General features: G+C 44.3%; 1 protein-coding gene across 12 annotated transcripts in view; it reads left to right on the forward strand.

Annotated features, from left to right (window-relative positions):
* Positions 1–25,581, forward strand: part of ST3GAL3 (ST3 beta-galactoside alpha-2,3-sialyltransferase 3) — a 341,725-nt gene that overhangs the window by 202,062 nt on the left and 114,082 nt on the right. For all 12 annotated transcript variants that reach the window (XM_053249782.1, XM_053249779.1, XM_053249790.1 and 9 more), the window contains 2 exons: positions 16,665–16,728; positions 21,245–21,340. In XM_053249782.1, the coding sequence (XP_053105757.1) occupies positions 16,665–16,728; positions 21,245–21,340 (160 nt within the window). The remainder of the gene's footprint in view (positions 1–16,664; positions 16,729–21,244; positions 21,341–25,581) is intronic.

A 25,581-nucleotide genomic window follows, 5' to 3' on the forward strand; every position in this document is an offset into this window, starting at 1 on the left:
CACAGGAGTTAGAGAGGGATGTCTCAATTGAAAATATTTGATGCTAGCTGAGGCTTAAGTAAAAAGAGCCCAACTTACTTTGAGCCAGAAGAATTGCTACTGTGGTCCTGTATTCCACCAGTTTCATAGGCTCTATTGTATTTGCCTAAGAAAGAATACAAGACATAAAGGTAGGTGTGTGTGTGTGTGTGTGTGTGTGTGTGTGCGCGCGTGCGCCCATGCGTGCATGCACACACACTCACCCTTTGGGTATTTAGTGATTGTATTGCTATAATTGCATTTATTTATGTTTTTTTTATGCAACCTGCTTGCTGAAATAGATTTATTGCATCTTAACAGGAGAGATGCTGAATTCTGTGATGCAGCATTTGGAGTAGTATACTGGGGCCTAAGCACTTGATGTGTACAAATGTATTTGTTCTCTGCATCAGCTTTTATAGAAGTTTATCTTTTAGTGTACCCAGAGAGCTTCCAACTAACTATTTTTCTAGCTAATTCCCAACAACCATTTGCCCCTATTGAAATGTCCTTTGAATGATTTTTATGGAAGCATGGATGTGAAACATGTCAGAATTGTTCACCTGTTCTGGGATGATACCATGAGCAGAATATAAACACCTGCTCAGGGGTTTGCCCTTTAAAAAAATCTCTGCAAATGACCAATTTCAACACAACATTTTTCACATGTATGCTTCTGTAGGAATCCTTCCAGAAGCATTCCTGTGGAGGCAAATGCTATGTCAGAGGAGGCTTGAGTTGGTATTGCCCATTTGCTTTTATGAACTCCATAGAGTGAAAAAACTATGCATGCAAAGTGGAATTATTGACCTCCAGGGCATTTTAGAACATGAACATCTGAGCACTACCAAACACAATCTATGCCATTCCCTTCCTAAAAATTCCTTTAGCTGCATAGCACTCTCTTTTTCACATCTGGTGTCCTGGCATAAATAATACTTTATCTTTGCTGATAAAAGACAGATGCACGCTGACATCAAAATTCAAATTAGCACTGAATCAAACTATTTGCCTTTACACCTCCTCTTTGGCTTTTTGCCCAGATCTGTGTCTGGAGGAACTAACATTTTGCAAGCAAGAGTTCTCGTTTTCATTTCTTCTCCCACCTCCTGTATGCATGGAGGATGTTTTTTCAGACTGTGTTGCAACTGCACTGCATCAAGGCAATGGGTATTCTCCATTCCATTTCTTTAATGAATCGCAGTAGGTGCGGGGCACATATTTATCTGCCTTGTAATTAAAACAATAGTCTATCTTGCCAAACTGGAGTGAAATGGATTGGCATTTCGAAGTAAGAACGTGAAGCCCCATGATATATCTGAAATGCTTTTATGCTGTCATGTTTCTATTACAGTGGTCCCTCGACTTACGAACTTAATCCGTTCTGAATGCACATTCATAGGTCGAAAAGTTTGTAAGTCGAAAAGCGGTTTCCCATAGGAATGCATTGGAAATGGATTAATTCGTTCCAGAGCCTAGGAAAAAGACCCAGACACCCAGTTTTTTGTGCAAAACTCTTTATCAAGTGCACTTTAAAGGCATGCAAACTGCACAGCAACATTACTTTTCAACAATAAACATTTACAACAGCACTTTATCATTTTTTTGGGACCTGATGCAGGTCACTTCAGGGCACTTTAAAGGCAGGCAGGCACACTCAACATGCCTCAGCCTCAGCCAACATTTCTAAACCTTACTCAACACAGTTTTTGGACCTGATGCAGGTCACTGCAGTGCTTTTCAAAGACAGGCAGGCACAATGAACATGCCTCAGCCAACATTTTAAAGCATTACTGTACACACCTCAGCTTTGGAACATGTTAAGGACACTTGTGTGCAATTCTAAGGCAGGCACTCTTCGAAGGAACATGCCTCACCCTCAGGTTACATTTCTTTACACCACACACCTCAACTTGGGAACAGGAAAAACAGGAAATGTAAACTGCAAACAGCAATGAACTTTTTAATTTTCAAACCAAAAAAATCATTTCTGGGAAGAGGAGGCAGAGGGTGACAACTGGGAAGAACAGCAAGGTTCTTCCTCCTGCCTTGCCTGCTTCACCACAAACCGGTCCATGGTCTGCTGCCTCTGTCTCTTGCGGAGCATTGCTTGCCATGGGGCAACGACCACATTATCAAAGTGCTCCACAGCTTCCTGGGCTGCAGCCTTATCCTCACTGAGATCGTTCACAAAAATTCGTAAGTCGAGGAAACCGCATCTAAAATTCGTAAGTCGAGGAAACCGCATCTAAAACCGCCAACGGTTTTCCGTTCGGATGTCAAAAAATTCGTAAGCGTGCGGCCACTTTTTTCATTCGTAAGTCAAAAAATTCGGATGTCGAGTAGTTCGTAAGTCGAGGGACCACTGTACTTTTCAGATCCCCTGGAGCTTTGGGATTCCATAAAATACAGTGGTCCCTCGACTTACGAACTACTCGACATCCGAAGTCAAGGGACCACTGTAATCTAACCAGACCTTCTGCCTTGAGGCCGAGTCCTCCACATATCAAGCTCTCTACATGTTAATCTGTATGATTCCTATGTATGTGTATCATATGACTAAATAAACAAAAAAAGATGCATTTCTGTCAGAGGCATCTTAAAGACAAGAAATATTTAGTGGGTTTGGACCACTACCAGGGGCATAGCGATGCCCCCAGCCCGTGCTCAGCTGCTACTACTGCTACAATGTTTATATACTGCTCTTCAACCAAAGTTCTCAAAGCAGTTTACATAGATATAAATAAATAAATAAGATGGCACCCTGTCCCCAAAGGGCTCTCAATCTAAAAAGAAACATAAAGGTAGACACTAGCAAAAGCCACTGGAGCGATGCTGAGCTGGGGCTGGATAGGGCCAGTTGCTCTCTCCCTGCTAAACAAAGAGATTCACCACTTTTAAAAAGGTGCAGTGGCCCACAGCTCCCTAGCCATGCCCCTGTGTCTGATGTCAGATGTGAAGGGGCCATGGCCGGGTTTGCAAACGGGGCCGTGTGCCCCATTTGCAAGTAAATTAGAGCCAGTGCCGCATTTGCAGTGGTGGGGAGCACCTTTCCCTGCTTGTAAAGGCAGGGAGACGCATTCCCAACCACGCTGAAGCTTTTAAAAAATGATGCCGCTTTTTTTTTTAAAGGCTTCAACTAGTGCTGGGTTCCCAGCCTGGCCAGGAATGCGTCTCCCTGCCTTTACAAGCAGGGAAAGGAGCTCTCCACCACCACTGCAAAGATGAATTTGTTTAAACAGAGCTTAAACAAATTCATGAAGGTTTAAGTCTATCAGTGATACTAGTATTGATGGCTATATCATACCTCTGGTACAGAGGGAGGATGTAACCATCAATACTAGTATCACTGGTACTAGTATTTTGCCTGCAAATCCACCACTGAATTTCATTTTGAGCGAAATTCACCTGCTAGACCAGAACTAGTAAGTGCGACTCATGTTGCCCATTAGAGACTGGTAATGTGAAAGGCGACTCTAACTTACAGACTTGACTTACGAGGAATACATATGTTTAGCTGTCAGACTTGCACGTTACATTTTTGACATTGTAAAGATATGCAGATGTTCATCTCTCCTTTACCTTTCTCTTTAAAACTGAGTAGACAAAAATAATGGCTGAAATAGTTGTGTGATTTTTGTCAATACTATCCTGTGTGCTATAGTGCTGTGTCAATGACTGAGGAGTATTCAGTTCTGTAGAAAGATTGACATTCTTTTTGGATTTAGTCTAGGAAATTACTGGATAATATATTCCGAGAACCTTGTGTATCTGTGATATATTTAGTCTTGCTTTGCTCCAGAAAATTGGAAAACTCAACGGCAACATTGCATTGCATGCTTTTTATGGAGCTGTGTAGATCTTGACTTCAGGCTGACCTTGAAATTTGTGAGCTTCTTGAGGGGCAGGGAGTAAATAGGGGAGAACTAGACAATCCGCGACCACACAGAGAGACAACCCTTTCTCTGAAATAGAAGGCTGGAGAACTTCTTCACAACATGTGAACAGTTTCTGCTCATTACATTCTAATTTCAGCTACTTGAAGACTAATATGAAAAGAAGAGTATTTCATATGCCTCTCTCTCTCTCTCTCTCTCTCTCTCTCTCTCTCTCCCTCTCTCCCTCTCCCCCTCTCCCCCTCTCCCCCTCCCTCTCCCCTGACCCCTTTCTGGCTCTCTCTTTCTAGAATGCCAGGGAGCATTTGCAATGTGTATTTTAAAAAGGCTGTTAAATTATTGTTTCTGTCAAATGGATCTGTACTGGGACCAGGTTTGTGGCCACCTTGCTATACATGGTGGTGAAATCTATAACAGATTGTGAGGAATTGTGGGAAGGTAACAGGGTAGCAGGGTTATTCCATCTACCTTGCTGGGACCTACCATCTAGCCCCTTTGCCTCCTGTGGACATTCCAGCTCAGACGGAGTGCAGCCTGCTTGTTGGCTGCCAAGTTCCAGCTGGCTGGTTGCCAGCCTCCCAGCTTGCTGAAGATTGCTTAAGTTCTACCACCTGCCGCCTGTCCTGGGAGCTGCTTGTGTGAGGAGTGGCTTCTGGGGCTTGCAGCTTTAAAAGCAAGGAGCCTCGCCATCGGCGTAGCCGTTGGTGTGGCCGTCAGGTCTCCTGTAGGTGGCCGCCAAAGCCAGCCGCCAGAGGGGGCCTGCCTTTGGGGCCGGGACTGAGGGCTGGGGGGTTGGGTTGGGCCAGGCCTCTTGCAGACATGTGTTTGGGCTCTCTTAGGGGGGATGGTGCTGGGGGTGTGCCTAGCAGTTCAGGGGCAGCTATTACTGTAGTGGTGGGGAATAGAAGAATTGGCGCTGGCAGAGCAGCTGGCCGTTAAAGGGGAAGGGAAGTCAGTAATTTAATAACTGTTTCCACTTCCAACTGTTCTGTCAACTTTTCGGCCTTGGGAAGCAGCTCCAACAACCCACAGAATCTGGCCTTGCTCCTTTGCAATGCCAGGTCAGTTCAGAATAAGACCGAAATTGTCCACGATCTGATCGTGGATGAGGGAGCTGACCTGGCATGTATAACGGAGACCTTGTTGGGGGAGGCGAGTGGTCCCATGTGGGCTCAGCTTCTCCCACCAGGTTACTCTGTCGTGGAACAGGCCAGGGGAAGTGGGCGGGGGGGGTGGAGTGGCTGTGGTCCATAAGAATACCATTTCCCTTACCAGGGCCCCTGTGAGACAGCTGTACCATCCACCCTACTGCACAACTGACTCCCTAACTGAGCTGACGGAGCTGGTCGCGGAGTTGGTGTTGGAGTCTCCTAGACTTTTGGTGCTGGGGGACTTCAATATCCACTTTGGGGCTGGCTTGTCTGGTGAGGCTCAGGAGTTCATAGCAGCCTTGACAACTATGGGCCTATCTCAACTAGTTTCTGAACCGACTCACGTTGCCGACCATTCACTCGATTTGGTCTTTTGTTCAGATCAGGGGAGTGTTCCGTGGGTGGGGAATCCAGTGGTTTCCCCATTGTCATGGATGGACCACTACCTGGTTAAGGTTGGTCTCACAGCCGCAATCCACCCCTGCAGGGGTGGTGGACCTATTAGGATGATCCATCCGAAAAGGCTGCTGGACCCAGTGGGATTTCAAAAGGCCTTGGAGGATTTTGACGTTGGTGCGGCCGGTGATTCTGTTGATGCCCTGGTGGGAACCTGGAACAGGGAACTCAACAGGGCAGTAGACACGATTGCTCCTAAGCGTCCCTTCCAACCTGCTGCAAAAAGGGCCCCTTGGTATACTGAGGAGCTGCGGGGGCTGAAGCGGTTGGGTAGGCGACTAGAGCGCAAGTGGAGGAGAACTCGGTTCGAATCTGACAAGATTCAGCACGTGACCCATTTGAAGGCTTATGCAGTGGCAGTGCGCGCAGCGAAAAAGAGATTCTGGTCTGCGCGCATTGCAGCTGCAGGTTCACGCTCGGCAGAGCTATCCCGGGTTGTGAGGAGTTTGGTTTCTCCTCCTGATACTTCCAATCAGTCCCCGGGGTTGCTCTGCTGTGATGCCTTTAATGGGTTCTTTGCGAATAAGATCTCCTGTATTCGGGCTGTCTTGGACTCCACTATTTCTGCAAGGTCTATGGAGGAGGTGTCCAGCAATCCTTCTTGCAGTATTAGATTGGATCAGTTTCAATCTGTGACTCCTGAGGATATGGACAAGCTGCTTGGGGCGGTGCGACCTACCACCTATTCTCTGGATCCTTGCCCGACTTGGCTGCTTCTATCTAGCAGGGAGATTGTTGGAGATGGCCTAATTAATATCATAAATGCATCGCTGAGGGAGGGTAGGGTGCCCCCCTGCCTGAAGGAGGCAATGATTAGACCACTCTTAAAGAAGCCTTCCCTGGACCCCTTAGCGATGGACAGCTACAGGCCAATCTCCAATCTCCCTTGGTTGGGCAAGGTGATTGAGAGGGTGGTGGCTGACCAGCTCCACGCAGTCTTGGAGGAAACTGATTATCTAGACCCATTTCAAACTGGCTTTAGAACGGGCTATGGAGTTGAGACAGCCTTGGTCGGCCTGATGGATGACTTTTACCGGGGAATTGACAGAGGGAGTGTGACTCTGCTGGTTCTTCTGGATCTCTCGGCGGCGTTTGATACCATCGACCATGGTATCCTTCTGGATTGCCTGGGGGAGTTGGGGATAGGGGGCACTGCTTTGCAGTGGTTCCGTTTCTATCTCTCGGGCAGATTCCAGATGGTGGAGCTTGGTGACAGTTGCTCCTCAAAACGGGAGCTGTTATATGGAGTCCCTCAGGGCTCCATTCTGTCACCAATGCTTTTTAACATCTACATGAAACCGCTGGGTGAGGTCATCAGGAGGTTTGGTGCTGGGTGTTATCAGTATGCTGATGACACCCAAATCTACTTCTCCTTTTCATCCCCAGGAAATGGCACTCATTCTCTAAATGCCTGCCTACAGGCAGTAATGGGCTGGATGAGGGAGAACAAATTGAAGCTGAATCCAAGCAAGACAGAGGTGCTCATTGTGGGGGTTCAGAATCTGAGGGGTGAGTTAGATCTTCCTGTGCTGGATGGGGTTACACTCCCCCAGAAGGAGCAGGTGCGTAGCTTGGGAGTACTCCTGGACCCAGGGCTCGCCCTGGTATCTCAGGTGGAGGCCATGGCCAGGAGTGCTTTCTATCAGCTCCGGCTGATTCGACAGCTGTGCCCATTCCTCGAAGAGGATGACCTCAAAACAGTGGTGCATCAGCTGGTAACCTCCCGGCTTGACTATTGCAATGCGCTCTACGTGGGGCTGCCTTTGTACGTAGTCCGGAAACTTCAGTTAGTTCAGAATGCGGCAGCCAGACTGGTCTCTGGGGCAACCCAGAGAGACCATATGATGCCTGTTTTAAAACAGTTACACTGGCTGCCAATATGTTTTCGGGCAAAATACAAAGTGCTGGTTATTACCTTTAAAGCCCTGAACGGCTTGGGTCCAAGATATCTTAGAGAGCGCCTTCTTTTACATGATCCCCACCACACGTTATCTGGGGAGGTCCGTCTCCAGTTGTCACTGGTTTGTTTGGTGACGACTCAGAGGCGGGCCTTCTCTGTAGCTGCTCCTGGACTGTGGAATGCACTCCCAGCGGAAATTCGTAATCTTGATTCTTTGCTGTCCTTCAAGAGAGCCCTTAAAACCTATCTGTTTGGCCTGGCCTTTCAGGGTTTTTAATCAGTTTTAATTGTTTTAATACCTGGTTTTCAGGGTTTTAATTGTTTTGATAGTTTAATTCTTTTTAAAGTTGTTTTAAATTGGTATTTATATTTGTATCTCTGTTTTAATTGTTTTTAATGCTTTCTGTTTTAATTGTAAACCGCCCTGAGCCATTTCGGAAGGGCGGTATATAAATCAAATAAATAAATAAAATAATAATAATAAATAATAAATTCTGATTGGATATCTCCCACCTGGCTGAATGGGTAACAAAATGGCAAACGTTCTTGGGGGATCTTGGGGTCATGTTGGACGGCTCAATTAAAATGTCAGTTCAGTGCACAGCAGCTGTGAAAAAGGCAAATTCCATACTGGGATCATTAGGAAGGAGTTTAAAAATAAAACCACAAATACTATAATGCCATTGTACAAATCTATGGTGCATACACATTTGGGATATTTTGTACCGTTCTAGTCACTATTATCTCAAAAAGGATATTATAGAACTAGAAAATGTACAGAAGAGGGTGCCCAAAATAATTAGGGGTCTAATTATTTCTAATTGTTTCTCAATTCCCCACCCCAGGCACACTTAAATTAGGGAGGGAAATGGGCATACTCCCCTCCCCCAGAGAATGGGGGAGGGGCCCTTTGGCAAAGCGACACACATATAAAAATATATATTTTTATCTTCCTGGTACATTATGGGGTGAGTCGGCTACAAAAGGGAGGAGTCGACTTCCCCCGTAATTCATCAGGAAGGAGGCACCTCTTTCTGATGCATAAAGGGGAAAGTCCACTGAAAAGCCAGGAGTTTAAATGCTTGGCTTTACAACTGACTTGCTCCTTTATGCGTTGAGAAGGGGGTACCTCCTTCCTAATGCATTATGGGGTGAGTCAGTTGCAAAAGCATGGAATTCCACCCTTTTGCAGCTGACTCAGAATGAGTCAGCGCAGCACACCAGTGAATTTCCTGTGGCACGCTAGTTGGAAAACACTGGACTAGAACACTGAACTTACAGGGTAAGGCTATAACATTTGAGACTAGTTAGTTTAGACAAAGGTGATTAAGTGGAGACATGAGAGGTTTATAAAATTATGCTTGATGTGGAGAGATTGGAAAGAGAGAGGTTTTTCTCCCTCTCTCACAACACTAGAAGCAGGTGACATCTTGTGAAATTGATGGCCAGGAACTTTAGGAGAGACAAAAAGAAGTCTTCACACAGTGCATGGTTTGCCTATGGAATTTGTTGCCACAGGATGTGGTGATGGCCACCTGCTTGGATGTTGTTGTTTTTAAGGAAGTCAGACAAATTCATGGAGGATAAGTCTATCAGTGGCTCCTAGTCCTGATGGCTATAGGCTATCTTTATGCCTTTGAATACCAATTGCAGTGAAATTAAGTGTCCAGTATAGGAAACAGGATGTTGGACTAGATAGGCCCTGGGCCTGATCCAGCAAGGTTCTTGTTGTATTCTAATGCATACATGCTAATATTAGGAAGCAGTCCATGTGTTTACTGCCTAAGTCTGCAAAAAACAGAAAGAGAGCGTACATAGAGGATACCGTTCTTCATTGGATGATCACTTGTTCCACCACCACACAATTCCTCCCTTTTTTTGAGGGAAAGAAATATGCCCCCCTCTATGGAGTTTTTACATCACACACTATTTTATATGCATGTGGTGGAGAACAGCTCATGTGCCTGTCCCTCTACCATACCGTGAGATTCTTTGCACAAATGAATCTGTGATGTGGGCCACTATTCTATTAACTCCTGTTAACTGGCCAAGGAGGCACCTTTTGAATGGAATGTTCTCATATAAGTTGGAGAGCAACTATCCCTATTCAACCCAGCATAACATCTCTTCCAGTTACTGTGGCTGCGGTGTGTCCATTGCAGTGTGTGTATGTGTGTGTGTGTGTGTAGGGGCCTTTTGGGACAGGGAACCATTTTTCATTATTTTTGCTATGTAAGCAGCTTTGAGAATATTTTTTGTTACAGAGTGGTATACAGGAGAACCTCATTATTTGCAGAACCGCTATTTGCAGTTCTGCATATCCGTGAGGTATCTCATTGACTTGCTTTTTCAGTATCTGCAGGCACAAAGGGGTTGAAACCCATGTAGCCCTAATGCCTTGTTACTCATGGTTCTGTTAGAGCAGTAGGCAAGGAACAGTACCCCTGTGAGTAACGAGGTTCTCCTGTATAACTTAAAAAAAAAAACCAGCACATTAAAGACTGGTTTTATTGTGGCATTAATGTTTTAGAATAAGTCTTCAAAGATAAATATTTATAGGATAGAAATCCCATCAAAATGGATTGGTACTACCCAAGAGAAAAAAGAGCATTCTAAATTTGCCTCTTAAAGGAGAGGAAGAAAAATAAATGCAGCTCTTAATAGAAAGTTACCCTTTTCTTAGTCACAATGAACCTAAAATTATGCATTCTGAATGACAGTTTAGTTGAAGCCCTTATATGTCCATAGGTCTTATGCACCAAATCTACTTTTTAATTCCTTTGAAAGCTTTCCTTAGATATTAAAGAAATTAAATCTGTGTAACAGATTTTATTCTCCTGGCAAAAATGCTGTAATCCTGAGAAATATGAATATACTTCCTTAGGGGAGAGAGAGAGAGAGAGAGAGAGAGAGAGAGAGAGTGTAACGCAAATAATTATTCCTGGATATTGCTCTACATTGTTATTTTAAGGGGGAAGAACACATATTGCACAATAGCTTTCTGTAGTCCAGGTCCAATGCTATCTTGTAAAATAAGGAACTAAATTAGTATAACCTCTCAAGGTAGGTACAGTGTGGGCTATGCATGCCCTGCATTGAAATCTTACATCTGGGCATGAAATTAATGCTCTTGAGATGGTTCCACAATTAACTGTGTCTTGTGAACAGATGAGTGGGGAATGAATTTTGGCTGAAAGCCTTTGTGCATGTGGATGGTCAGATGTGTTCTGCAAGTACATATGACCACCTAAAAAGCCTCCCTGTACAGTAGATGTGCCATGAGTAGTTACCCAAGTATGGCCTCATCCTATTCTAGGTCCTACTTTCCCTCCTTTTCAGTAATTAAAAGCCAGTTGTCAAGCATTGTAGATATCAGAAAATAACTATACTTTGTTTAATGTGTTATCCACTTAATGGCATTCATTGACTATTTGCACTGGTATCTGTACTGGCTTCGTTTCAACATGTACCAGCACTTGTTTAAAGAGGAACAGTCTGGCACTGGATAATATGAAGATAACCGTGTGTCAGAACCACTTCTAACACAGTATGAATTCAGACACCATAGTTGCAATCATCTGTGATGCGTTCTGTTCTGACAAAGCTGCAAAGTGCTGAATTGGAACACCTCATCCCATCCATGGTTGCTGATGCTTAGAAGTGGGTGCTGAGTCATTAAGCCCAGTGACTGTTTATCCAACCTTAATGTAAAAGCACATTGGAGAAGGGAACCTGAGTATTGCCTGGAGGAGTATTTGTATGGTATTGCTCAAACAACTACTGCCTCTTAAAATATTCATACAAGAAACAAAAAAACACTTAATTGTGTTCAGGAAATCAGAGCCCTTGGTATGCACAGTATCTTTGTTTTTAACTCAAAGGGAACACATGTTTTGTTGAATCTCTATTTATCCATGATAGTGTGTCTTGTTCTGGAGAGTAGCTCTGTGATCACACTCCTTTGACCCTGTAGAGCCCTGCCTCAAGAACCCTTGCTCTGTCAGGATGAATTGACTTTAGATGAGTGCAATAGGGTGACCCAAAACTTTTGCTGAGGTCTCTTTGTTACTTGTTACCAAAAGTTACAAAGTGGCATAGTTTGAAGATTGGACTCAATGACATGAACCAAAGAATACCTGGGACCAACCTAGGACATGAACTCCTATACCAATGGACTATGCCTATTCAGTTCCTGCTCCCTGGGTAGTCAGTATTATTATTTACATCTCAGCTTTTTAATAAAATTCCTTTTTCTGTGGTGCTCCTCCTTCCTACCTAATTGATTAACTTTTGGTAGCTGGCATAGATAAATGCAAAATTCAGATAAACCTACAAATGTACCAGTGGTAGGTTTGAGGGGTATTTTTTTTTAGGGGGAACCCCCCACCACCATCATTTAATTTCTCTGATAGATGCCTTATTGTAATCTCTGCATTGTTTGTTTCATAGTATCCGCTGCATCATTTAACTTGCTAAAGGCCTCAAGTTATTTCAACTTCCCTCATGGTCATCATAGTAACAACTTTTCTTTGCAATTGTTCAGTTTCTAATGCATAGATGGCCGAAAGTAAATGCAGTCTTCCTAATGAGAGCATATATGAACATATGAAGCTGCCTTATTCTGAGTCATCTAACACTGAATGGCAGCTCTCCAAGGTATCAGACAGAAGTTTTTTCCTAGCCTTGCTACTTGAGATTCTGAGGGCCTTGTACCTGTGAAGCATGTGCTTTTCCACTGAGTTGTAGGCCTTCCCCTGTATAGGCCTTGTATAATGTAAGTGTTTCCTTCTTACTGCTGGGGAGATCCTTGCATGAGACAAGAATAGGCAGCCACCTAGAGCAGTGTTTCTCAACCACCAGTCCGTGGACTGGTGCCAGTCCGTAAGGCGTTGGATACCGGTCCGTGAGGCATCACTATTTAAAATCACGCCCCCAACTCCCCCCCCCCAGTTTTGGGCTGGTGGGGGCCACCCCTGCCGGGAGCTCTCTGGGGCTCATTTCCAGGCAGCCCTCACTGCTGGATAACATTCATTTTGAGGAAGCGATGTGAATGTTATCCAGCAGCGAGGGCTGCCTGCCTAGAAATGAGCTCCAGGGAGCTCCCGGAGGCAGTGGCCCCCTCCACCTGAAATTATTTTTGGGAGGGTGTTTGGGAGGGATGGGAGTGGGGTGTGTGTGTGTGTCCCCTTTACTAACTGCTGGTCCGGGAAACTGCACACGAAGAATGTACTGGTCCATGACTCCAAAATCATTGAGAAACACTGACCTAGAGCATCAAACTGGGACACCACCACCCCAGTATTGGAACAGCTGTTTTAAAAGTGTCAGAGAGCTACTCTGAGGTTGTCCTTCCAGGCCCTGGCAGCTGCTGTGACATCTTCACCAGGTCTCTGTCCTATCAATGCCACTGCTCAGCTACCATTGTTCAGCTACCATTACTATCTTCCCCGCTATTCCTGCTGTTTCGAAGGACAGGGTTTTGGGAATCTATGACCCTTGCTTTTTTTAGAAGGCAGAAAGTGTAGGGAAATAGTAGCAGTTACTGGATGGGCCAGAGCAGCAGCTGCCTGCTATTGATGGGGGAGGGAGAGAAAGGAAAAGTGTGGGGTGAGAGAAAGGCACACAGTGTCCAGAGGAGGATGTTTATTGGTCCTCCTTTGGACACTGCACAACTCTTTGAAAGCTTTCTGCAGGGATTGGATGAAGAATCCATGCATCAGCCCTTGAGGTGATGTGAGGCAATGAGAATAGGCTGCCAGAAAGCAGCCTCCTCTCCTATATCCATACCCACCTGCAGGGGAACAGGGCTGGCCCTGGTGGGGAAGTAATGAGGTGAGGAGACACTTGGCATCTCACCGCAGGCACACAGATACCTTGAGCCGCCCCTGCCTTTCTGGAATGTCTCCAGTAGCTGTTCAGCCTAACTGATGAATAGTTAAGGTAGAATATTGATGCCGATTTTTGAGAAGTACAGGTTCTGACTTGTAATGTGTTTTAGACCAGCCTCCTCACCTTGAGTGACGCAGCGGGGAAACGCTTGACTAATAAGCAGAAAGTTGCCAGTTCGAATCCCCGCTGGTACTATATCAGGCAGCAGTGATCTAGGAAGATGCTGAAAGGCATCATCTCATACTGTGTGGGAGGAGGCAGTGGTAACCCCCCCCCTGTATTCTACCAAAGAAAACCACAGGGCTCTGTGGGCACTAGGAGTCGAAATCGACTTGACGGCACACTTTACCTTTACCTACCTAAATGTGATATGGTAGAGAGCTAAAAAGAATGGAAAGGTTCAGGGCTGAAAAGTCATGTGCATTTTTTGCTTACATGCATATAGTTCTAAAATTTCATTTTTTGAGATTTCTAGTCTTTGACCGTAAATAAACTTGACTTGACTTGAATTATTATTTTTGAATATTTGTAAACCTCTCTTCAACAACAACAACAAAAAGCTCCCAACATGGTTTACATAGCAAAAGAAATAGCCCATCTATATCTAATGGGCTCACAATTTAAAAACAAACTGGAGACATCAGAAACACCCACTGGAAGAGATGGTGTTGTACTGGGTTGAATGGGACTCCCTGTTGCTCCCCCACTGCTCAGTATAAGAAAAATATCACTTTTAAATATGCTTCTTTGCCCAGTTATCAGGGGTAATTTATATCATGAGTGACCAATCCACAGCACAGACATCACAGAGAGCAAGAGTCTGTAATACACCTGGGCAAGAGCAGGAGGGTAGGGATGTGTGATCCGGCTCAGCATAGAGCTGGCTCAGTTCGGGTGGTCCAAGTTTGAACTGCACTGGCCCCCAAAGGGAGGTGGAGTGCCAGTGTGAGAACCACACCAACCTCCAGTTCCAAGAATTGGCTTGGTAAAGGGGTAAATGCAGGGGGGGAGGAGGTAGTCTTTACCTTTAAAATTAAGACATTGGAGGCAGCCATTAGAGTGGTTGTGGCAGAGACATCGGAGGCGGAGGCTCCTCCAATGCCCCCGGCCCCATAAATGATAGCTCAGGCCGGCTACAGCCCGGTATGCGCCTCTGCACATCTGTGGAGGTCACTCTAATGGCCTCTGTGCATGCACAGAGACCTAAACCAGGCTGCAATCAGCCTGGGCTGTCATTTGGGAGGCTGGCAGGGGGGTTGGAGGAGCCTCCTCCTCTGATGTTTCCGCCGCCACCGCAACCACCATAATTTTAAAGGTAATGACTACCTCTCCCCCTCCCCCCACCACCCATTTACTGTAGGGAATGCCCTTTACTTGAAAAGGGGACTCCTCACCGGATTCCCCTTTACAAGTATACCTCCTGAGCCAGCCCGCAAGCCGGCTCATACGGTTCAGTGGCTGGACCAGACTGAACCCAGTTTGGCTGAGCCTGGACCAGGCCAGGTCGGCTCGAATCCGATCCAGATCCAAGCCTAACCAGCAAAACGGTTCCATGCACATCCTTACAGGAGGGTCCATGGACTTGGCAGTAGCACACAGTTGGGTGTCTACTCTTCTGCCTACCTCTCCCATGATATGTTGCTGGCTGCTTCCTGCTTCAGTAGAAAAAAAAGAAAATCACACCAAGGCACTGGGATGTATATATAGACTGTGGTGCATACTAGAGTGGCACTCTTGCATACTCCATTGACCTGTGGCATACTTGCCAAAAATGTTGGCCACCCACGATTGTACTACACAGGCTTATTGCCTGTATGAGTAATACAAGCAGCTCCCTCCTGACAGACATGCAAATGAAAGGTCTGCTTTTCTGCTGTGCTGCAATTCACAGATCATTAGGGATAATCATTTGTCTTATTATTTAGGAAATACAGTTGGTACATGTCTGGAAAAGAAAAAGGAGTATGATATGCAGCCCACGAAAATATTTGTTTAATATTGGCTACAGCATTTTTGTTTATCATTGTTAGGCTATAACTTAACAGTCTTGATACAAACTCATTCATCATTTACCTTTGACTCCCAGAAACAAAAGTTTTATTTAGGAATATGTGAAGAATTGGTTCCCAGAAACAAAAGGGTTAATTTAAGAATCATTTATGTTTTTATATGTTGCTTGGTCGGAGGGGTTAGTGAGTTAAGGAAGACAACTGTTACCAGGTACTTGGGTTGACAGGAGTAGTTCTAATAGATGTATGCTGTAGAGTAAGTTGGAAGATAACTGTCAAGGAAGAAGTCGAGAGAGAGACGGACTCAGACTGAATGAGAGTAAACTGTAAATGGTTGTGATATGAACTGTGTATTTCTCACACAATGTGGGTGGTCATTCGTAACAATGGGTTGTGTTCCTCTACTTCTCCATTTAGATAGGAATGATCTCAGGTAGATAGATCAGGTAGATAAACAGGAAGCTGGTCCCACTGCTTACCCAGCAGGCAGTGGGAGCAGGACCCTCCCAGAGAGCAATATTCCTATCTTGCTCCTATAAACAGGGCCTTTTACCTTGATTCTTCTCCCGATAGTGAGAAATACATTTTCTTCTCCCTATTCTTATCTTCCACTTTGAGGGAAAAAACACTTTTTCTCTTTCCTAATTTCTGTGCCTTCCCTTACTCTCTCCCCTGTGGAGTACTCTCAGGCTGGGGACATTTTTTGCTGGTTTCCCTTTGGAGGAGCCTACTCCTGCCTTGGTAGTGGGCAGGAGGATCCCATCAGCTTTGCTTCATCCCAGCCAGCCTGGGCACAAAAACTACAAGGTGGCAACTGCCATTTGAAGGCAGGAAGAGACTAAAACAAAAGGGAAGGCAAAAGTGAAACTCATGACACTCAGACAAAGGTGGCAACCGCCATTTTTAGGGTGGCAAAATACCAACATGCAAGGCAAGGTGCGTGGCAGCTAAACGAAGTGAGTGCCTAGGAATATAGATTGTTTAGCAGCAACAAACTGCTTGTGCATTTGCTGCTTATTCAGGAGGAACCCTTCTTTGGAAGGACCAAGAAGCAAATGCCAGCTGGGCGCCTTTCCTCCTCTTGTTTTTTGTGTTTTTAAATACAATAAATCCTCTTTATCTTCAAGTAAATGGACTGTCTCTGTTGGAGTAACACCCCCTGCCTATAGCATTCCCTCACTACTGAGGGGCAGTAAGTATTATGGAAGAAGACTCTTAAAAGATAAATGGTGGCAGTGGATTAAGGAAATGCCACAACCTTAGTCCCCAAAGCCTTTTTAACCATCCTTGTTACTATCAAATATATGGGACAACTCTTTTAACATGTTCTTTCTCTTTGCTGCAGATAATCTGATCAAAGCCATCCTGTCAGCAACCAAAGATTACCGCCTTACTCCAGCCCTTGACAGGTGAGTAAATATATGTTGGGGGGTGAAAGAGTCCACAGCTGTTGCTAGCTTTCCTTAAAACTCTGCCTATAGACTGATTACACTTGAAGTAAATGATAAGCTAGGAATGGCACTCCTATTCCAATCCATACTGTCTGCAAAATAGTTTCTTGGCAGCTTCAGAATTTTTATTTTCTAGTGATATCACAATATGCTTGATTGTCTACTTTTTCAAAATAAATAACTGACTGACTATCTTTCAACAAATGCATTAACTTGTCACAGCCTCCCCCAAAGTGTGCTGGTAAGGCAACAGAATTGTACAGTCTTAGTAGGACAGAATATAGGGTTCCGTTTGTTCTGGCACTAGGTCTCACTGATGGCTTTTCTCCTAAATCTGGTTTTGATAGCTGTGGGGCTGCAGAGCTGTTGACGAGACTGATATAAGACTATCAACCAGGCCCTGATAGAGTTGAGCACATAGTACACTTATTCACAGAGGCTCTACACATGGATATATCTGTGTGCATGTTTATCTGCATTGAATATTTTTCTCTTTATATTTCGGGCTTAATGTAGAACAGGCTTCTTCATTAGTTTTGTGATTGTGAGTATACCTAGTGACACATGATGAAGCTGAGCACAAAATACTTGCTGTCTTTTTTCCTCTACCCCTCCCCACCCCGAGATCTGTACCACTTCCCAGTATTTTGCCATACCACTGCCACCATTTATCCTCTACATCGATAAGCTATAAGCTGTTGTTAGTGGATCTGGAGTACCTCACTAAAGATCATCTTTATTTAAAAATGGGCGGTGCGGAGGGTATTTTTGTCTTTGTCATGACAGTAAGTTATTCTAAAGATTAACTTACCACAACTGGACATCCTTCACAAAGACTGGGCACATGGACAAGAAAGAGATGTGAGAGACTCAAGAAAATGTGCGCGCAGAAGAATTAGGGTTTGGGGTGCAGAGATGGGAGGCCATGGAAAGCAACAGTGAGTTCTACAGAATAGGATAGCTTCAACCCAATCTCGTGAATCTGACGATTTAACAGATGCTTTTCCAGATGTGTGATTTAGCTAAGTTACTGTCATGGAGTTGTTCATTTCCTTACACATGGGAAGATGGATTATTCCTTTTTACAGACTGGTTGTGAGGATGCATTAGATCAAGATTGTAAATCACTGTCAGAAAAAAGATTTGACTGCATAACAGTCTCCAGTTGAAGTAGGAAGCATTTTCCTTGCTCTTGAACCAAACATTCAGCCAGCATCTTCTCATCTCCCCAGGAGTATTTCCAAGCGTCTGTCTTATTTCTGATATGACAGGTTTTTGCAGCTATTGCCTCTTTGCAGGCAGCTTATTGTTGTGTTCTCTATCCCAGCTGTAATGCTCCCTTGAGGTGTACCTTGCACAGTTTTCCATACATCTTCCTATTCACAATATCCCCAAGTGCTGCCACTCTCTCTTTTCTCATTATTGCTGGGGCCACTGAATGTTGCTAAGTATCACTTGATATTTGTGACTTTCCAAAAATGTATGCAGAGATTATTCTTTCCTACATCTTTTTGTGAAAGTTTAAATGCAGCAGTGAGTGGGAGGAAGTGAGATATGGGGTAAAAATACAGGAATGGATCATACAATATATAGACAGCTTTTGTACAACTTGACATTTCAACTGGCCTCCAATCAGTCAGTCAGTGAGTTAGTTGGTTGCACTCTTGCATTGGAATTAACTCCATGAGGAATCAGCTAGAGAAAATTATGACCCTAGACAGGGTCTCCCCTACCCAGCTCCACTTGACAAATCCATGTGGTATTTGTTCCTAGAAAAGCATTTTATAGTGATTGGTTCTATAAAATGATAGTTATTTTCTTGGCTACTCATGTATTAAAATAGATTGATGTTCCTGTTTTCTGCTGAAGTCCATTCTGGTGATCTGCATATTCTTGCATCCCTGTGATAACATCTCTGTTCAGCCTTCAGTCTTAACATTCTCATTAGACTTTTACAGTTGTTCTTCCTGTGTTCTTGGGGAAAGATACAAAAAGAAGCCAGTGAAAGCAGCCTCTCTTGAGCTACCGGAAGGCTAATGCTAATGAGGCAATGCAGAAGTATCTCGAATTTGGGTTAAAGGAGGAGAGGGCATGGAATATTAATATATTTCAAGTAAAATAGCAATGTATGTGATACAGTCTGAAAACAAGTGTATCTTCGAGGTCATTGAGTAGAGAACAAAAAGGATATGGGCTTAAATGCAAGAGGAGGGATTTAGGTCTAATGTCAAGAGGAATAGTAAATTAAAGGGGGGGCAGAAATCTCACATGTCCACCTCACTGGAATTTTTAAAAAACAATTTTAAACCAACAGTCTACTTTATTGCATTTATAGCATTTATAGCTGCATAATTTTCTCAGGATATGCTAAATGCTTGCCTCTCATGACCCTCATGCCTCTGTTTGGGGGGTGGGTGGGATGCCTGCTCCGGAGAAGTATGAGTTCTTGAAAAATGCCAGGCAGCTGTGTCTGTCTCTTTTGCTAAAGTACAGTAGGCCAGTTTTTCAATAACTATTTCTTGCTCTTTCAGCCTATTGACCCCTTAATACTGTCATTTCCCCCACAAGGATTATGGATATTTATCTCAAGCATGGAAATGGGTTCTGTCCCTGCATGTTTGGGAAGACTGCCTTATAATCATATCTTGTTGTGCATGGTTAAGTTAGCATTTGGTTAAGCAATTACTAATCTCCTGGGCAAAAGAAGCATTATTTGCCCCCAGTTTCACTGTTTAATGGGAAAGTGGGAACTTCTCCCCTTCAGTTGTCATTTCATTTCATAATGAGGCAACTTTTTGGCTGTTGTTGAAATGTAAGATTTTCATTTTGAGCTAATAAACCAAAGAGATTATGAGAGCAGTTGCTCACTTGGCTGCTTCTATTGCTGTGCTATAAAGTATCAGACTGTTATAGGGTAGTAGTAAGAGGTGAGGCCTGTTGTTGACTGGACAAAGTCATTTTGTGTGAGCTACACTCAGTGGTGTAACAAGGACGCCAGAGACCCCTGTCCAGCCTGTCTCCAGTGGCCCCTGCCACCTCAGCCATGCCCCCTGCATCTGACATCAGATGTAGGAGGCATGGCCCTGTTAACAAACAGGGCCACATGTCCCATTTGGAAGTAAGATTTTTTTGCCAGCGCCGCATTTGCAATCTGGCCTGGCAGGGAGAGGTCTTTCTGGCCAGGCTGGGAGTCCAGTGCGGCTCTGTTTTTTAGAAGTTTCAGCCAGCTCTGGACTCCCATTCTGGCCAGGCTGCAAATGCGGTGCTGGCCGAATTTTACTTCCAAAACTTTACTTCCCATTTGCTAATGTAGCCACACCCCTTGCATCTGACATCCGATGCAGGTGTGTGACTGGAGCACCAGGCATGGCTCCTGGGGCATGGCAGCCCAGGTGATTTGAACATCGCTGCCTTAGACGTTCGCACAATGGATGCTGCACCCTTGGCTATACTGATAGATAGGGAAGGTCAAGTAATTTAATATAAGTAATATAATCTATATAACTAATTCTCTTAGCCGGCATGCGTGTCCAGGATTTGGCGGCAGAACTCTCGCGACACGCTGTGAGAGTTCCAGTGAGAGACCGGCGGAGTGAGGAGGAGAGGCCGGCGGGTGGGCAGCGGGGGGGGGGGAGAGAAAAGCAGCAGCGGCAGGTGGGCCGGTGAGAAAAGCGGCAGTGATGGCGGTGGGCGGGAGAGAAAGGCAGTGGCGGGCAGGAAAGAAAAGTGATGGCGGGAGGGTGGGGGAGAAAAAAGTGGCAGCGGTGGGGCCCTTGGCCGCCTGACCGGTGAGGCTCTGTGGGGGGGGGAGGAAGGGGAGGGGAGCATGGGGCTGGAGGGAAGGGGAAGAGAGGAGAGATTGCGGCAGAAGGAAGAGGAAGGGGAAAACTGCCGGCCCCAAAGCACCGCACAGATGCTCTGTGCGGAGTCGGCTAGTTTTTTTATTAATGTGCTTGGAAAAGGGAATTGAAAGAACAGTTTTAAAGTTGTAGGATTTCAACTTCAAACATAATTTATTGAATAATTACCATACATAGTAAATTTGACTCTGAGAATGATCTTTCTTACGCTCATGCTTCTCTTGGGCATGATGTCTTTTTTCAATTATCGATCTGAGTAATCAGTGTAAAAAATGGTTGAGAATAACAGTTAAGATATTATTATGTTCAGAATTTCTTCTACACACACACACACACACACACACACACACACACACACACACACACACACATCAAACTTTTCATCCAACAATGTCAGTGTCATGATAGTTTGTGCAAAATTCAGTATCTTTAGGTAATCGGGAAGTACGACTTTATTTTGCACAAATAAACTCTCCAAAATACACTATTATATGTGTCCTGATTATTCTTGCGGTGCCTGCATGGATGCAGGTTGCTCAGATCTTGACCAGAAGCAGCTTTATACTAGTGAATGTTGCTGTTTAACCATCTGCTTTTTGCTGTTTCCTTTCCAGTCTCAGTTGCCGGCGATGTATTATTGTGGGAAATGGTGGAATTCTAGCAAACAAATCATTGGGATTGAAGATTGATGACTATGACATTGTTATCCGGTGAGTTTTCTGGGTAGGAGGAGGAAGGAAGTGATCCATTCTTTTTTATATAGATCAACATAGATTTGTGGTTTTTTTTAAGATCTTAAAACTGACTTGTTTAGAGAGGCTTTTTAATGTGTTTTGGGTTTTTAATTTTAATTGGGTTTGTTTTTAATTGCTTTTATTCTACATTGTGTTTTATTTGTTTTATTGTGATGATTTTTATATTTACTTTTATTGTTTTGCTGTTGTGAGCTGCCCCAAGCAGTATTGTACTAGAGCGGCAGGTTATAAAATGTTTAAATAAAAATAAATAAATAAATGAGCAGTCACTTTGTCATTATTATAAATAGTAAAGGAGGAAGATATTCATTTTTATGAAAGCCAGTTTAAGACTGTTCAGAAATTCCAACTAGTTGTGGTCATCAAAGTTATTTGGGCGCACATTCCTCCAATACTGTATGGTCTGCATTGGTTACAAGAGTCTTTTCAGGCACACGTGAAGGTGCTGGTTATCACCTATAAATGTCATTAAAGGTAAAGTGTGCCATTGAGTCGGTGTCGACTCCTGGTGACCACAGAGCCCTGTGGTTTTCTTTTTGGTAGACTACAGGAGAGGTTTACCATTGCCTCCTCCCATGCAGTGTGAGATGATGCCTTTCAGAATCTTCATATATCACTGATGCCCGATATAGGTGTTTCCCATAGTTTGGGAAGCACCAGCAGGGATCTGAACCAGCAACCTCATGCTTGCTAGGCAAGTCAACTTCATTGAGACTGGAGTATTTAAAAGACTGCCTTCTTCCCATGATTGTGCTTGCCTACTGTGTTCATAAATCTGCTTTGGAAATTGGTTTGGAAGGAAAGCAGGATACGTCCTCTTCAAGAACAGCACCTGGGCTTGGAGCTCTCTTATCTAGAGATGTGCACGAACCTGTTCGGAGGCCCTTTCACAGGCTTCCGAACAGGTTTGAACACTGCCAGGTTCAACACCGAGGGGTGGGGATGTCTGCCTTTCAGGAAGCGGAGGGTGCACTTACCCCCACCCCCACCCCCACCCCCACACACATACGTTTCTCCCACCGACACTCAGTTTCCTAAAAGTCCATCGGGGTGGCAGCGTACCTCCCTGCCGCCCTGTTGCCCCCTTTACTAGAAGTACCTGGAAGTACTTGACGCACCTGCGCGCATGCCCAATGTGCACAGGTGCGTTGAGTACTTCTGGTTACTTCCGGTAAAGGGGGCAACAGGGCGGCAGGGAGGTACGCTGCCGCCCTGACGGACTTTTAGGAAACCGAGCGCCAGTGGGGGAAACCCGGCAGGGGTGTGTGTGTAAGTGACCCCCACCCCCCGCCCTTAAAGTTATCCCCCCCCCCCGCCGGCGTCAAACTGGCCCCTGCCAGTTCCGTGCACATCCCTACTCTCCTCTGTGATCCCTGCCTAGCCATTTGCTGCTGAGTTTTAAGCAAGTCATCAACATTTGTCTTTTTACTTTTCCAGCAGTTTAGGTTGGGGTTTTACTGCTCAATTTTATCTGCTATTTTGTCTGTATGTTTTTTCTTTTATCTTCTGGTTTTTTTGTTTAAGAAGGCAGCTTGGTTAACTCTTCAATGGGTCAGAAAGGTAAAATATATTTTGAGTCCCTGAAGGTTTTACTTCTTCTTCAGTGTTAGGAATGCCTTCCTGTGATCCACAAACCAGTGTTTTGTTTTCATTGAAACCCTCTCAGTGGTACAATGATCATGTTACTAAGAGAACTGGTGTAGTATAATAACTAAAGAGTTGAGCTATGAATAAGGACTTCCCTAGTCTGAATCTTGCCTCTGCCATGAACTCACTAGGTGGCCTACCTTTTCAACTGCCCAGCTGCAATGTGGGGATTAGGGTACTTATTTTACAGAGTTGTTGTATGGATTAAATCAGGATAATTCACGTGAGGAGCTTTGAACACTAAAAAGTGCTATTCAAATGTGCTGTTGCCATTATTATTGAACAATATTATTTTATTTTGCCCAAAGTCACCAATAACAGACCAAATCCTAATGGGGAGGGTAGATAGACATTCTTGATTGGCACTTTGCTTGTTAATCTTTGGGAACTGCTGTTGTAAAGATACACCCAGCGTATAATGAGAAGAGGGTTTTGAGAAGTACTGGCCTCTGTCCTCCCTGCTTTGCTCTGAGCTCAAAGTAGAATTATTATAGGGGTAGCATGAGGCCTCTTGCAGCTTCTGTTTAAATTTGTTTACTGTGTATCTTCTGCTGGGATTTTGGACAGCTTACAGTGCAGTAGAAGGCAAAGCTTTGAGGCTTTGTGAAGGCATCAACTAAAAGAGACTGTTTTCCAAGTTAGTTTCAAAATGGTTTTTTTGGTAGAGTCTAGAAATAGTTGTCTGCTGGGGTGAGCATCAGAATGTACAGTAATACCATTTTTGTTACCAGTGTGAACTTGTTTTTCATATCTGAAGCTACTTTTTCACATGGGGACAGGTAGTTGTAGGGAGAAGAAAGACAGTGGCAGCTTGAAATATTAAATACATTCATACATGGATATGTGAATTAGAAGGTGATGGTCAACTGAAAAATATAACCATCTGCTTGTTGGAACCACATGGAAAGGGAGTGGCATTTAGAAAGGGTTGTCCATCTGACTTGATCTACCAATTGACTTGCATGTTGCAGCTTCTTTTAAGTCCCAAACATGAAAGAGCATAAGAGCTAGAGGAGATCTTAATATAAATCCTCTTCAAACATAAAAACAGTAACCTAACACTATATTGAGGTTTGTTTGACTTTTCACTTGCCTGAAATTAAAAGGTCACTTATTTCCAGGCTGGGTAATACATTGGAGCTATAAAGGTATCTACTGAGTGTTAGAAGCAGAAGCAGGTAATCATTCCTGGAAACTCTACCCTGACATTGCTTACACGCTTGCTAGCTCTGGAAATATTTTTACATTTAACACTTTTAAGTAGGAGGAGCTACATCTACTTTTCCCCTTGAGGATAGCAGCTGCATTATTGGTCCTTCTGAGAATGCTCTTCTCTCTTCCCCCCCCCACCACCTCACTCACCAAGTATAATTGCTGGCAAGGGTCCTTGAAAGGAATCCCTATTGACGAAAGTACTGTAGTTGCTCCTTGTTCCTGACCTGGCATGCCAGGTCATACTCAGATACTCAGAACTATTTTGGAGCGTAATGTTTTGGACCAAGTTACCGGAGAGCGTGCCTTGCGCCATATGTCCTGACTCAGGCCTTAAGATCTTCTTTGGAGGCCCTGCTCCAAATGCCTGTCCCAAACGAGATGAGGCAGGTGGATTCTAGGGAGAGGGCCTTTTCAGTGGTGGCACCTCATCTATGGAATACCCTCCTCAGCTAGGCTCACCTGGTGTTGTCACTTTGTTCTTTTAGATGCTGGGTTTCTGTTCACTCAGGCAGTTTAGAATTGATTAAAAAAAACAAGTTTTAAAATTGTTTGGTATTGGGTGTGGCGCGTGTGTGTGTTGTGATTTGATATGTGTTATGTGTTTTTATTGGATGTTTTAATGTTGTGTTGTGAGCCGCCCAGAGAACAATTTGTTATGGGGTGGCTAACAAATAGTTGTTTTTATCTTCATCATCATCATCATCATCATCATCCAATTAAAACACACCTGCCATTTGTGATGTGTAAATCTGCTAGGAAACTTCCAGTGGCATGGGGTGGGGAGTGGCCAATCTGAAACTTTCCAGCTGTTGTTGGGCCTACAGCTGCCGTCCTCCCCAGCTGCAATTTATGTTGCTGCTGCTCTGTTGCTTTTATATATGGCTGTTCAACAACAACAGCAAAAGTTCTCAAATGGTTTATAAATTAAAAGGAATGAGAAAGTGATTTCCTGTCTCGAAAGGACTTGCAGTATACAAAGAAACACAAGGGAAGGCCAGCAACAGCCATTGGAAGGACATTATACTGGGATTAATAGGGGTGGCTGCTCTTCCTCTGCTAAATATAAGAAAGCCATCACTTGTATGGTGAGGAAACCCAGAGTACAGCGGTGGCTGCTGCTTCTGATGATGATGATGATTTTATTAATGCCTTTCAGCTACAGGTTCTCAAAGCAGTTTACATAGAAAAAGAACAAGAAGATGGTTCCCTGTCCCCAAAGGGCTCACAGTCTAACGAGACACAAGATAGACACCAGCAACAGCCACTGGAGGGAGGCTGTACAGGAGCTGAATAGGGACAGTTGCTCTCCCCCTCCTAAATATAAAGTGAATTAC

The sequence above is a fragment of the Hemicordylus capensis genome, chromosome 4, assembly GCF_027244095.1.
Source record: "Hemicordylus capensis ecotype Gifberg chromosome 4, rHemCap1.1.pri, whole genome shotgun sequence".
Classification (NCBI taxonomy): Eukaryota; Metazoa; Chordata; class Lepidosauria; order Squamata; family Cordylidae; genus Hemicordylus; species Hemicordylus capensis.